The sequence below is a fragment of the Cygnus olor genome, chromosome 1 (assembly GCF_009769625.2).
Source record: "Cygnus olor isolate bCygOlo1 chromosome 1, bCygOlo1.pri.v2, whole genome shotgun sequence".
Lineage (NCBI taxonomy): Eukaryota > Metazoa > Chordata > Aves > Anseriformes > Anatidae > Cygnus > Cygnus olor.
In genome coordinates, this window is record NC_049169.1 from 102409129 (window position 1) to 102424290 (window position 15162).

General features: G+C 41.3%; 1 protein-coding gene across 9 annotated transcripts in view; it reads right to left on the reverse strand.

The window, feature by feature from the left end:
• Positions 1-15162, reverse strand: part of TULP3 (TUB like protein 3) — a 35693-nt gene that overhangs the window by 20106 nt on the left and 425 nt on the right. For 2 of the 9 annotated variants that reach the window (XM_040574503.1, XM_040574493.1), the window contains exon 1: positions 2235-2485. The exons of 1 other annotated variant lie outside the window; for it this stretch is intronic. In XM_040574503.1, the coding sequence (XP_040430437.1) occupies positions 2235-2470 (236 nt within the window). In that variant the 5' untranslated portion in view covers positions 2471-2485. Of the gene's footprint in view, positions 1-2234; positions 2486-9337; positions 9432-13261; positions 13366-14570; positions 15019-15045; positions 15150-15162 lie in introns of those variants that run through there. 6 more of the 9 variants (XM_040574539.1, XM_040574522.1, XM_040574531.1 and 3 more) reach the window with 6 other exon arrangements.

The window sequence follows — 15162 nt, forward strand, 5'->3', positions numbered from 1 at the left end:
GTCCATCCTGTACTATTTACTTCTCCTACCAGACTTCCTAGAATTACTGTTAACACCTGTAAATGTATGCAACACCTGAAATTAATTCCCACAGACAAAAAAAAAAAGTAATTTCCCTGCTTGTTTAATAACCAATTTTCATATGAACTTTGGGTTTTGTTTCTAAGCTGTGTTTCATATAGAAACTTTTCCTTTTGTAGGATAATGAATTATTACATAAACTGCAATTTACAGCAGTTCACCCTACAAAGAAAAAAGGTTAATTGACAAGCACATATTCTGCCTACCACAGTTGCGTGCTTTCCTCCTACACAGCTTTGACGAAGATGTCTCTTGAAGTGAGACAACTTTAATACTGCAGGAAGAAGTCACTTAATACAAGAAACAGACAGGCATTATGTATTTTTTTTATGGTATGCAGAAATCAGGACTAGCCAAAATTCAAATTTAATCAGGAAATTTTGTCTGGTCTAGAGACACAGAAATGACCAGTGATGTGAAGTCACAAGCTGGCAGACAGTACTGAATGTAACCTCAAAAAGGAAAATCAGAGAAAGAAATGGCATGTGTGTGTTTGCAAAACACATGCCATGAAGTATGGATGTATGTAGTGCTAACAAGTAGAAAAGCCTCAGAGTCCGCTTAACCCATAGAGAATCCACACTTGACTCAACTTCCAGGCAAGCAAAGAAGTTAAGTCAAATGAGGGTGAAGTCCTTACAGACAGACTACCCTGTCCAACATTGGTCCTGTTCTGGAAGGCAGAAATGTGCAGAAAAAAAGTTTTGTATGAGCACATCATAAATAACAGTTTACGTACCCTAAAACTGATGCTTACTGCCCAACAAAGGGTATTTTAAAGGAAGTTATCAATCCCATTGTTTTTTACTTTGCAGTTTTCCTGATTTCTAGATTTTTTTTTCCCCGATGTATTTTACATATCATCACATAATGGCTCTAGGACCCTGGAAACACCTTGATTATAAAAACTGACCTTACTCCTCATTCGAGCCAATAATAGGTAGCACCTTGGATTCAAAGGCAATGTGGAGGGGCTGGAAAAATTGATGTCTTTCTTGAAAAGTGATGGAAAGCTACTGATTGTCCCCACAGCAACATTTACAGTAATACACTCATCTCCATCTCAAAACAGCCACAATTTAAAAAGAAACAGAGACTTATCTATTGAATGCAGAAAGATATATTAGTTGCCACATGAAACTACAACCTAATGGCATTTTTTTTATTTAAAGCATAGGTGATGGAAAAGGCCACTTTTGGCATAACCAGAAAAGATGCTTGAAGAAAAAAAAAAAAAAAAGCAGTGCAAACAAAAAATGTTTCTTTTTATATGCCAACTGTCTTAAAATATGGATGACATCAGTTAAATTCTGTAAAGAGTGTGTTATAAAGCAATCAATACAGCTCTCATCAATTTTTACTAATATATGGACATATTCTTATATAAAATTAGAAACAAATACGAAGTTGTACTGCATTGATACAAATGACTGTCTGTATTTTTATCATTTTTCCTAACAGAAAATAAGCCCATAGCAATTTGAGTCTCTTCTTCAGAAAAACAAACAGCACTACTTCTGGAAATAAGGTTCTAAGTTTTCATTTTTACCTGTATGACAATAAAACACTGGAATACTAGGTCTTGCACATGAGACTTGTGGATATCCTCAATTAATATTATTTACTTTGTATTTTTAATTTATTTTCCACCCACACTGCAATAAAGTTACATAACTTCAAAGACTGGTCTGAAGACTACTGGAACAGTACCATAATGCAGACTACATAACGCCTCACCTTCGGCCACTTAATTGAGACTCAGAAGGGGTTTAAATAAATAAAGATTTTAACTGGTCACAAAACTTTAGAAAACAAAAGACACAAGAGTGTTCTCTTTTAGAATTTACTGTTAAACACAGACTAAAATCACCTTACAGCAAGGCAACAAAATGAGCAGCCTTCAATCTTCTCCATTAAAAAATGTAAAGATTTACATAAGGATCAAAATCAAGATAATAATAATAAAGAGCACTGTGACACTATAAATAGTAGCTAAAAATGTTACACAATTCTTATTTACTCCTGCAACATTCCCTCCAGCACTTAGTCATCAGAAAAGTATAACACAGTAACCACGCAAAAGAACTTTCTTTCCCCACCTCCCTTCCAACTTTTTTTCTAACCACCACAGTGAAATTGGTGTTGTTACAAACCTTGCCAGAAAAGGCTTGCAATAGTCACTCCACAGCTCATCACTAAGGAATACAAGCAGTGTGCTAGTACAGCTGCTGGCTTCAAATGGGAAGCCTTCTGATGGACATGCCCACACAAAACCACTATGCTCTTCCCTATGCCCTGTTCTGTTTGATGGATTTACATGCAGTGAGTGGAATTGAATAGCCAGTAGGAATAGGAAAAATAACCAGCATTTCCACAGCTGCAACAACATAGTTCAAAACAAAACAAAAAAAGAACAAACAAAAAATCACCCTTTACCTTTGATAAATAAGAAGTGAAAATATTGAAGTAGCCTGTCATGATCTTCCTCTTTCCAACTATTGGGATAGAGCAGACTATACAACACCCTGACCACTAATCCCTCTGCTAAATTCTGGGCTCCTCACAACACTTCCAAGAAGGATATTGAGTTGCTTGAGTACATGCAGAGAAGAGCAACAAAGCTGGTGAAGGAACTAGAAAACAAGAGTTACGAGGAGCAGATGAAGGAACTGGAGTCGGTTACCCTGAAGAAGAGGAGGCTGAGGGGAGATCTCACTGCTCTCTACAACTACTTGAAAGGAGGCTGCAGCAGGGAGGACATTGGTCTCTTTTTTCAGGTGACAAGTGGTAGGACGTGGAGAAGCAGTCTCAAGCTGTGCCAGGGGAAATTTAGACTGGATATCAGGAGAATTTCTTCATGGAGAGGGTGGTCAAGCATAGGAACAGGCTGCCTAAGGAAGTGGTGGAATCCTGATCCTTGAAGGTACTGAGATGCGTGGGTGTGTCACTAGGATGCGTGGTTTACTGATGGGACTTGGAAGGTCAAGTTGATGGTTGGACTTGATAATCTTGAAGGCCTTTTCTAACTTAAATGATTCTATGATTTGAATTTAGCAGAATCCTCTAGCTCTCCTACTAAAGCTTCATGATGGATAATCCTGTAAGTACCAAACTAAAGCTAAACAAATTCAGACTCCAAAATAAAACATATTTAACAACATTGTGACTAATTCACCATTGGCCTCATAGGGGCGTGGATTTCAGCAGAAAACAGCAGTCTTTAATCAAGCCTGAATATTATTACGTTAAAAACTGTTCTCGTGAAGTAAGGATACAGTCTACCTCAGATTTCAAGTGTGGCTATCCCAGATGGGAGACCTAAGCATTCCTCGTTCAAGTTACAGCAATGGACCAATTAAGATTCCTTTATGTAATAACTGTTGAAGCTTTAAGAGGCAAATGAAAGGCTGTCTTTATTATGGACTGGTTTTCAATGAACTGACTTGTTGCACCTGTAAGCAAGAGGCAGCAAGCAGAGGAAGTGAGAAGAGCTACAGGAAATACAGACTGTAGAAAGAATTCCCTACGTGATACAGAATTCACCAGAAAGACATGTTTGAAATACATTAGGCAAATGAAAAATCTCAAGATAGTTTTTCCTTTACTCAAAAAAATAGGGTCATTCCTCATATCAGAAGTCCACTAAACGAATACCCTACACAGCTTCTTCTCCTAAATAAGCAACATCGTAAGGTCTGAGAAGTTTTCCAGACAGACCAACCCATCCTGTAATTCAAGTACTTACAAGTTTGATAAATAATTGAAAGAGGAGGGTTCTCTGACCTCTTTTAAGTACGTCAGACTAGCTGACAGAAACAAACCTCACCAAAGCCTTAAAAGAAACTCTGACATGAGAGGAGGATAGACAGTTTGCTGTGCTTTTTGACTGTTTCCATTGCTTTATTTCATTTACAGGAACTCCAAGGCATAATAAAATTGCACCATTTCCCTCCACAAAGCTCCCAAACTTACCGATATTTTATGTTCCATTTCTCACTCTAGAGTCCTTATATCAGGACTCTAACAAGGCTAACATAACTCCTTTTTTCTTTGGAGGACAGTTTATTAATGTGGTAGCAGGGATCACAATAGTCCAAAAATTTAAGAATTGGAGAATGTGAAGAATGTGGCTTGTGGCTCATATCTTTGTCCGCTATATTTTATTTTTAGCTGTAGAAGTGCAAGTAAAATGAACTTCAGTAAGAAACAGAGTCAGATGGTATGAAAGGGTTTTCACTCTTAACTCTCCAAAGAACTTTCCTGAGTATTGTTCTCAGTGTTCTCCTCACTACAGCTATGAAGAAAAACAAATGGTGCAGAAAATAACGAATTTGAAGCAGGATTCTTATATTAAAAAAAAAAAAAAAAAAAGTTCCACATAGAAGTTTCAATGATGTCCCTGGAAAGTGGCTGAGGAACAGAATTAATCTGTAATACACCTTCCAATCCACAGAAGCAAGGAATCCAATTTGCTTTCCTTGCAACTGACACAATTTTATATTGTTCACCTCTGGGAAAATGTGTAACAGCACCACTGGAGTGAGGACTATCAAGTTGTTCTGCCTTCCCGAAGGTAGAGGAGTTTTCTTTGGTAGACACAGGATATTCTTTGCTTCATAATTAAGTGAACTGCCAGAGAGACTCCTGAGGCAAAACAGGATCTGCTGCGAATCAGCCATGAAATGCCACTCCCATTTCTAAGTGACACAGCTCACATTGCATCAACACTTCAATTACAAGTTATTTTCAAGCAGTTGATATTTCAACAAGGGAAAGTTTTACCCTCTGTTTTTGTGTTGGTTTTAAAATAAGACTCCTTTCTTCAGGAAAACAGTTTTATCTTTGATTCTTCCCCAAAGAAACAAGCACAGATTTCTAATGCCAATAGTATACTGTTTAAAGAAACATTTCACAAAATTTGTTTGGATAGTTTTTCACCTACTGAACATAACATGGGAAGAATGATATGGGACCAGTTAACACATAATTTTGGAAGCAATCCTGAATGAATGCATATATTACAGTGAATAAAGATTCACTTTAGAAAAATTAGAAAATTACTAGCAGCAAGTATCTTAATTTAAAACTACCCAAGAAGATCCTAAAGAAACTAAATGGCAAATTAGTCCTTTACAATTTCTACTCCTACCTACATCTGAGTTAAAAAATGGAACTTCAGCATGGAATTATTAGGTGCTTTGAAGTTACATGTCCCAGGAATGTACCAAAATAAAACAAACAACAACAAAAATCACTAAGGCTGGAACTCCGAGGAATATATATATATGTTCTTCATACACACAGACATTTTGCTATTACTGTGGCAAAACAGATGCCCCAACAACTCAGTGCAATAGAAATACCAAGCTGAAGAAAAGAATTAAGGAAAAAATAATCCAAGATACACGTGCTACAGAAAAAAAACTTTTGTTACAAAACATGAACATATTAACTTCTGTTGTCAAAAGCCAAGAGAACATTCAATTTGATACAAATTCTTGCAACACCATGTTCTCCATACTTAAATAATACAGGCAATGATACCATTAAATACAAAATGCCTTAATAAGAGAAGTGTAGCTGAAAGTAAGAGGCTGTTCAGTTTAAAACAGCTGAAAAAGAATACATTAGACTTGGCCTACAGGAGTTCTTTTGGAAATTCATCTGTTTTGATGTGACTGCTCACATGCCAGATGTAACTGCTGCAGTCTACTACTGACTGACTGCAGCTAAGTTAATGCAAAAAAAAAAAAAAGAGGAGTATTTATCAGTATACGAGAGACAAACTTCTGTTTTTTAATAGAATCATAGAACGACTTGGGTGGGAAGAGACCTTAAAGATTATCTAACTCCACCTCCCCACCCCCCCCCCCGTCATTGGCAGGGATGCTGCCCACTAGATCAGGTTGGCCAAGGCCCCATCCAGCCTGGCCTTGAACACCTCCAGGGATGGGACATCCACAGCTTCTCTGGGCAACCTGTTCCAGTGCCCCACTACCCTTACGGTGAAGAATTTCCTCCTAATGTCTAGGCTAAATTTGACCTCTTTTAGTTTAAAACCATTCCCCCTTGTCCTATCATTATCTGCCCGAGTAAAGAGTCCTTCTTTTTTGTGAGACCCCTTTAAATACTGAAAAGCCTCAATAAGGTCTCCCCAGAGCCTTCTCTTCTCCAGGCTGAACATCCCCAGCTCTCTCAGCCTTTCTTCATAGGAGAGGTGCTCCAGCCCTCTGATCAACTTTGTGGCTGGCTCTCTTCTGGACCAGCTCTAACAGGTCCACATCTTTCTTGTGCTGGGGGCCCCACACCTGTACACTCCATATACTGTATATATGGAGTATATACAGTACTCCAGCTGGGGCCTCACAAATGCAGAGTAGAAGGGGACAATCACCTCCCTCGACCTGCTGGTCACACACACCTCTGTTGATACAGCCCAGGATACAGTTGTCCTTCTGGGCTGCAAGTGAGCACTGCTGACTCAGGTCGAGCTTTTCGTCCACCAGAAACCCCAAGTGCTTCTCTGCAGGGCTGCTCTCAATGAGTTCTTCTCCCAGCCTGTGCTCATGTCTGGGATTGCCCAGACCCAGGTGCAGCACTGTGTACTTTAATTTGTTGAACCTCATTAGGTTCACGTGGACCCACTTCTCAAGCTTGTCCAGGTAGTAGAACACATTCCAGTGATTTTATAAGGTAAAATGAAATGACATAGGCAAGGTGAAATAGCCATTCAGAAGCATCACCCCTATCTTCAGCCTCAAAAGGGTATCTGTGGAAGCACAAAACTCTAGAATAAAATTATGATCTTATAAATGCAATGGAATATTCTCTGCACTATTTCATACCCACACAAACACATGTTGGAATAGGAAAAACTAATGTGGCAGGAGATGGTAGCATGAACTAAATAGGAATGTGATAATAAAGTAACAATATCAAAAAAATGAGAGGTCTGTGGGAGAAAAATGTAATTATGGTGAAACAAAGAATAAAGCATGTTATCTCATCCCTTTATCAGCAATAGCTTGATACTGTCTTGCTTGGTACCAAGTTGACCATGAGCCAGCAATGCAATGTACCCTCACCCCTAAGGTGGCTGGCTAATAGTACTGAGGGCTGCATTTGCAGATAGCAGCAAGTTGGGCAGGAGCGTTCATCTGCTTGAGGGCAGGAAGGCTCTGCAGAGAGACCTGAATAGGTTAGATCGATGTGCCACATCCAGTTGTATGGGCACTCAACAAGGCTAAACGCTGGGAGCTGCACTTGGGTCCATAATGTGAGAATTAAAGCTGTGTTTCTGCAGTAGAAAATTCCACTAACCTTGCATATTTGAAACTAATTGGGAAGGCATAACAGTGTGTGTGTGGGGGGTATGTTAAGCAGATAAGGAGGAAACAAGCATCAGGTAGTAGTAGATATAAGGCTGTTATACACTTCTGTTGCGCGCTCCTGCTTGCAGGACATCCACCATTGCAATCATGAATAAACATGTTACTTCACTGAGATCCTCACCTGAGCCTGTGTTATTGGCTGCAGATTGCTTCTCACAATGACTTTCGTATGCTGCAGTATATGCTCAGGGAAGAGTGGCTGGAAAACTGCCCAGCAAAAAGGACCTGGGGGTGTTAGTAAACTGCTGGCTGAACGTAAGCCAGCAGAGTGCTCAGGTGGCCAAGAAGGCCAATGACATACTGGCCTCTATCGGAAATTGTGTGGCGAGCAGAGCTAGGGAATGGATTGTCCCTCTGTACATGGCACTGGTGAGAGCACACGTTGAGTAGTGTGTTCAGTTTTGGGCCCCTCACTACAAGATAGATATTGATTGTCTGGAATGCATTCAGAGAAGAGCAATGAAGCTGGTGAAAGGACTGTAAGACGTATGAGAAGTGACTGAGGGAATCAGGTTTGTTTAGTCTAGAGAAAAGGAGGCTGAGGGGAGACCTCATGGCTCTCTACAACTACCTGAAAGGAGGATGCAGCGAGGTGGGCATCAGTCTCTCTTCTCACATGACAAGTGATAAGATGTAAGGCAATGGCCTCAAGTTGTACCAGGGGAGGTTCAGATTGGTTATCAGGAAGAATTTATTCATGGAAAAGGTGGTTAGGCATTGGAATAGGCTGCCCATGGAGGCAGTGGAGCTGCCATCCCTGGAACTATTTAAGAGAGATGTGGACGTGGTGCTTAAGGACATGGTTTAGTGGTGGACTTGTAGCACCTGGTGGATGGTTGGACTTGATGATCTTATGAGTCTTTTCCAACCTAAATAATTCTATGACTAGGAAGAGCACTGCCAGCATGTCAAGGGAAGTGGCCCTTCCTCTCTGCTCAGTACCGGTAAAGCCATAATATTAAGTACTATGTACAGTTCTGGGCTCCCCAGGAAAAGAAAGACATGGACATGCTGGAGCAAGTCCAACAAAGGGCCACAAAGATTATTATGGGACCAGAGCATCTCTCATATGAGGTGAGTCTGAGATAGCCAGGACAGTTCAGCAAGGATCTTCTCAAGGTATATAAGTACCTGATGGGAGGGCATAAAGGAGATGGAGCATGTAGTGTCTACTGACAGGACAAGAGGCAACGGTCACGATTTAAAACACATGAAATTCCATCTGAACACAAGAAAACATTTCTTTTTACTGTGAGGCTAGTCAAACACTGGAAGAGGTTGCTCAGCAAAGTTGTGGAGTTTCCTTCTGTGGAGATACTCAAAACCTGACTTGACACCATCCGGTGCAACCTGTTCTAGTTCACCTTATTTGAGCAGTGGGGTTGCATGAGATGATCTCCAGAGGCTCCTTCTAACTTCCATGATTCCCTGATTCTGTGTGTTTGGATTCTGGAGATCACAAGATACATGGAAATAGTTTAGAGTCTAGGTCTTAGAGAATAAGTTCGGTGACAATAAATAATTCAGGCTGTTACAGGAAAATGCAACAGAAACACGAGCATCACAAAATGGTTAAACTATGAGCTTAGAACTATTTTGACTAATGTACTGTTTTGTATTTCATACAGCATTCAAAATTGACTCATCAGGTACCAAAGATTAGCTCCTACTACTTGGAACAAGGGGAATGGAACAATGAAAAAGCAGCACTCTTTGAACAGATGCTAGAAAGTCTTCTAACTGGGTTATAAAGAGAAGTGAAAACAAAAGCCAGTGTTGTTCTCTGTTAGACTATGATGGGAAAACAGAAGATGGATTCATGTTTCCTTAGCAAGAAAAGTCTCACATAATTGATTACAGCATACCTGAATTGAAAGGAATATCCTTTTCCTGGAATGAAGACCAAGAGAAGACCAAGACGGAAATCCACATAGGCCACTATTACAACCATTGGGGATGCTGGGAGGGAGGTACAGAGGAAGACAACAATACGAATGTGCACATTCACTTATTTTCAGGTGCGTAGACAAATGGGGTTTAAAACAGGGCTTTATTAAAATATTTGTAAGAGGAGGGGGACAAGGAACCTCCAGCCAGGCATATTCCTTCAAGAGTTCATAGCTGGTGACTCACAGGGATCCTGGCATTGACATGGAAGATACAAATTTGTAACATGAGTAAGAATTTGTAAAATGAGTAAGGACCCTTCAGTTCTTAACCACCGACTCAACTGCAGAATGCTGTGCTTCCAAAAATCATGCGTATTCAGGTTACTCTAATGAAACTTAAGTTTCTGCTGTGAAGCAGAAACTGTCGTAAGCAGAACACCAGGTTGTATTCAATGTCCTTTCAACTACATACTCCAAATCCCCAGGGATATTTCACGTATACGCATTGGCAAGATCCACGGGGCCTTAGATTCCTGTAATCTTCAATTTGTGAATTATTAAACCTTGCCTGTCATTTCTGTTGGCATTGTACTCCATTACAACACAAAATCATTTAAATGCAAAGCAATTGCTATTCTCCCCTAGCAACAAAGTCAGCAGTTAAACAGCACACAGCGTGCTTAACCCAGACTAGAGAGCAAAACACAAAGTTCCCTGAAAATAAGTTTACTGCATGTCATGCCACAAATTTTTATTGTCTGCTAAACCAAAAAATACGGGAAAAAAATTAAATTTTCTAAATTAACAGTCTAGAATGGTATGTGGAGTTTTATTACTGGTCCAGTTCTTATAAGTAAGTTTTAATGAGGAAGCTATTAAGAAGATTGAAACAGTAAAATTTAATTTCCATCCCAAACTAGATGACTCAGCAATATACTAGATTTAGATTCTTGGTTTTTGTGTTTTTTTGTTTGTGTGTTTTGTGTTTTTTTTTTGGCCTGTAATTTCACATAAGAATTTTAGATTGGAAAGGAGTGCAGAAGTGATCACAGACTTCTCTAACAGTAACAGGCTGTTAGAGTTTTAGTATCACACAGGAGATGTTTTACACAGCACTAGGACTAAGGGTAAATGTTCTTGTAGTAGTCTAAAACACTAGCTCTAGGCGTATCAACAAATTCACTTACAAGAGCAGTCATTCCATAACCCAATTACAATACATTTAACAGCTTTATTGTGGAGATTACCCAGCTGTGTCCCACTGATAAAACAAGAGACTGGAGCTATCCTAGTGCAAGACAATTTGCAGAAACAGTTTTCACACAACATGAATTCACAATTATCTTGAAATCTGGGCACTTCCCCCTCCTACAGATGCCATATTGACAGTGGTTAAAAAAAAAAAAAAGGCAGGAGAAAAAAATAACCTTTGCCTCTATAAAAATTGGTCATCAGTAACCTAAAGCATAAGAAATGGGAGAACTTAGCTGAAGAGACAATTCAAATAAACAGCAACTTTAACACTTTTATTGTTCTAACAATTGCAGTTACCAAGTGTGAACATTTCAAGTTGTGTCTGGAAATTTTAGTGACAAGAACTGTTTTGCTACTTTTTCTCTCTCTTGCCACTGCTGTCTGCATCACAGGAAGTGAACTGATTCCCTCTTTATTCACACTGACGAGCAGCAACAACCTGTAGCCACAAAGGTATTCTCTTCTTTCTAAAATGCATTCCTAGGAGTACATCTCAACTGCATTTAAAAATATTTACAAATTTATACCATTTTAGACAGATTTCTTGGTAATGCTCAGATTTTAAAGGGACTGGGCAAACAAGATATTAAGCCAATTCTCCTTTATCTAAGGAGAAGATTTGTGAAATTGTAAACCCTGGGACTTACAAAATAGTTCTTGTTAATTCCAAGAAGGTCACCAGCACCCAAATAAAAATACCCAAGGGCTAACAGAGATGTTAAAAGGATTTTAAAAGGAAACCTGGACTTTTCTGTCCTGTCTGGATTACAAGTATAGCTAAAATCATTAGCAAATAACTTTGATTTTTTTTTCCTCCACAAACATATAATTTAGGTGCATCTATGCAAAACAATCAAGCCCAGCAGTCTCCCAAGACTCCCAACAACCTCAACTATGCTACAGTCTTTCAAATATGGAAAGGCCTTTTGGCTGGAAATCACTTTTGAACATTTTTCAGTCTACGGGCTCATAATCTTTGGAAATTTAGCTTATTGACAATAGGCCCTTTTTCTTCATTACCTTCTGAAGACACTCTGGAGTAACCTGGGATTCCCAAACTGAAAAACACTAACTCGTGTGTTTAGTCACCAGGAAAGCATCCAAAGTATGGGAGGTGTGGTGGTTTTACCCAGCTGGGCAGCTGATCTCCACCATAGCCACTCTCTCACTCCCTCTCCTCAAAGGGAAAGGGGGAGAAAATACAATGGAAAGGGCTCAAGGGTTGAGATAAGGACAGGGAGATCACTCAACAATTATCATCACAGGAAAAACAGGCTCAGCATAGGGAGATTAATATAATTTATTACCCATTGCTAACATGCTAGAGCAGCGAGAAACTAAAAGCAAACTAAAAACAACTTCCCTCCCATCCACCCTCCTCTACATTCTCCCCCCAGGCAGCGCAGGGGAATGGGGGCTGTGGTCAGTCCCTAACGCTTCGGTCAGTCCCTAACACTTTGTCTCCACTGCTCCTTCTCAGTCACTCTCTGCCCCTGCTCCACGTGGGGTCCCTCCCACGGGATGCCGTCCTTCCTGAACTGAGCCTGCGGGGGCTGCCCACAGGCAGCAGCTCTTCAAGAACTGCTCCCACATGGCTCCGTACCATGGGGTCCATCCCCCAGGAGCAAACTGCTCCAGCACGGGTCCCCCACGGGCGGCAGCTCCCCCCAGACCCCCTGCTCCTGCGTGGGCTCCTCTCCGTGGGCTGCAGCTCTGGTCTGGGGCCTGCTCCTGCGGGGGCTCTCCATGGGCCGCAGCCTCCTCCAGGCCACATCCACAGGCTGCAGCATGGAGATCTGCTCCATGTGGGACCCATGGGCTGCAGGGGGACAGCCTGCTCCACCAGGGGCCTCTCCACAGGCCGCAGGGGAACTGCTGCTGCCTGCCTGGAGCACCTCCTGACCTCCTTCTGAACTGACCTTGGGGGCTGCAGGGCTGGTTCTCACTCCTCTCTCCCAGCTGCTGTTGTGTAACACGCTTTTTCCCTTTCTTAAATCTGCTCTCACAGAGGTGCAAACAGTGCATCTCACTGGCTCACCCTGGCCAGTGGCAGGTCCCTTTGGAGCCAGCTGAAACTGCTCTTATCTTACAAGGGGCAGCTTCTGAACTCTTCCCACAGAGGCCCCACCTGCAGCTCCTCACTACCAAAACCTTACCACGTAAAATCAATACAGGAGGGACCACTGTGGTTGACATCCATTTTTGTAATCTCTGTAGACTCAGTCAAGACTTCAATGTCCTGAAAATGATGTTCTTCATATGTGACATCTGCAAGCCAGAAGCTGAATCCCATTTGGAAGGCAGCGTGTGGGAAGCTTTAAACATTGCTGTTTACTATATAATTATTGTGTGAAATGGTGAAGTTCATTAGTCTCCAAGACTGTCAAACACATAGTACTATAAGACTCAAATCACCTTCTCTATATTTTAAAAGCTTACTATGATTTTAGTTACTTTGTCTGAATGTGTTTACCTTATCCAACATTTTTAATTTCAGACTTTCCCAAATGAAAAGGAATGTTGTAGCGCTAATCAAACCCATGAAATAGCTCAATCAGTATTATCATTCTATAAAGCATTAAGACAGCTGTGTCATGTCTAGCTGGAAGTCAAAGTTTATATTGTTGATTATTAGCAATAACGTACCACATTCATTTTTCTTTGCAAAAAGACTGCTTGGACAAGTAACAAATTCATCAAATCACAGAATATCTTGAGTTGGAAGGGACCCACAAGGATCACTGAGTCCAAATCCTGGCTCCACACAGGACCACCCTAAAATAAAACCATGTCTGAGTGCATTGTCCAAACACTTCTTGAACTCCATTAGGCTTGGTGCTGTGACCACTTCCCTGGGGAGCCTGTTCCAGTGCCCAACAACCAATTGGTGAAGAACCTTCTCCCAATATCCACCCTGAACCTCATCTGTCACAGACTCATGCCATTTTCTTGGTCCCAGAATGGAGCCCTGTGGAACCCCACTAGTGACTGGCCATCAGCCTGATGTAACCCCATTTACTCTAACTCTTTGAGACCAACCCATCAACCAGTTGTTCACCACTCGTATTATGTATTTACCTAGCTGTATGCTAGACATTTTGCCCAGAAGGATACTGTGAGAAACTTTACTGAAATCCAAAAACATCAACTGGCTTCCATTAGACAACTAGATGGGTGACGCTGTCATAAAAAGAAATTAAGTTCATTAAGCAGAACCTTCCCCTCATGAACCCATGTTTTCTGTGACCAACGACTGTATTGTCTTTCAGGTGTTTTTCAGTAACTCCCAGAAAAATCTTTGTTATAATTTTACCAGGCACTGAAATGAGACTGACAGGTCTGTAGTTACTAGGGTCTTCTTTCTATTCCAGTTTTCAAAAAGGACAAATGTTTGTTAGCTTCCAGTCAAGTCAGACCTCTCCAGTTTCCTTTGCCAAACAAGAGGTGTAATTACTAAATTAGTTATTTATGGCTAACTTTACTATTCTCTTCTTAGGAGAAGACCTTTCCTAAGAATACAGTTGTGGGGGGTTTGTTTTTGTCTTCCTGCAATTTATTATAGTGTTCCTGAACATTCCAAGTCAAAAACCTAAAAATAATAGGCCTTAAATATCTACTTAAAGACCATGTACATTTATTTAGGTTCATGTATTCTAGTATTCTTACCTTAATCAATGGAGACTAATAAAGAAAATAGATTATTTCTTTAATAAACTGGGGCTGAGAGGGATGAACTTGCACTAATGTTAGGCTGTTCCTGTGAGGCACCCATATAAGTGTGCAAAACAAGTTTCTTAGCAGAAAGAAGTTGTGCTACTACAACTTTACATAGAAGCAGTGTTGTTTCCTGTGGCTTCAATTCTGTAAAAATTTAAAGTCTAATATCTGTGCAAGAAAATTTATTGGCATAAGGTCATTAAAAAAAAAAGAAAGCTTCTAGAATTGGTATACAAACCTCAATCTTAGAAGATTTCTTCTTTCTGCTGACTTTACCATTTCATAGCATATTTGGTTGACCCGCGAGATTAGTGGATCCCTTCTCACTCTATTGCCTCTTTTCACCCTCCTCAACTAAAATTACAAAGCTTATCCCAAACAAACACCTTCTCTCTTCTACATTAGCTGCCCGTATCCTCACATTTAACCTCAAGTGTTTTTTGCTATTGAAACGCCACAGGCGTAATCCCCTTGCAAAGTCTCACCCCCAAAATTAACAGACACGTTGTTCCTATTACGCTTGAGCCCCCTTCAGCCGCTCCTTGCCGCCGGCCGCCTTCGCATCGGCGCGGCCACGGCACCGCAGCGCCCGGCCAGGCCGCAGCGGGGAGGCGGCGCAGGGAACTGCTGCCTGATGCCGCCCCCGCTCCGGCCCCTCCGGTTTCGCTCCCGGTGGCGCCGCCTCGCCCCGCCGGCCCCACTCCCTCACTCACCCGCCGCCGGCCGTGCCCCGGCCCCCGCCGCCCTCCATGGCCGGCCCCGCCGTTGCCATGGCCCCGCCTCGCCGCGCAGCGTGGCGGCGGAACTCGCTGCCGCCGCCCCGCCCCGCC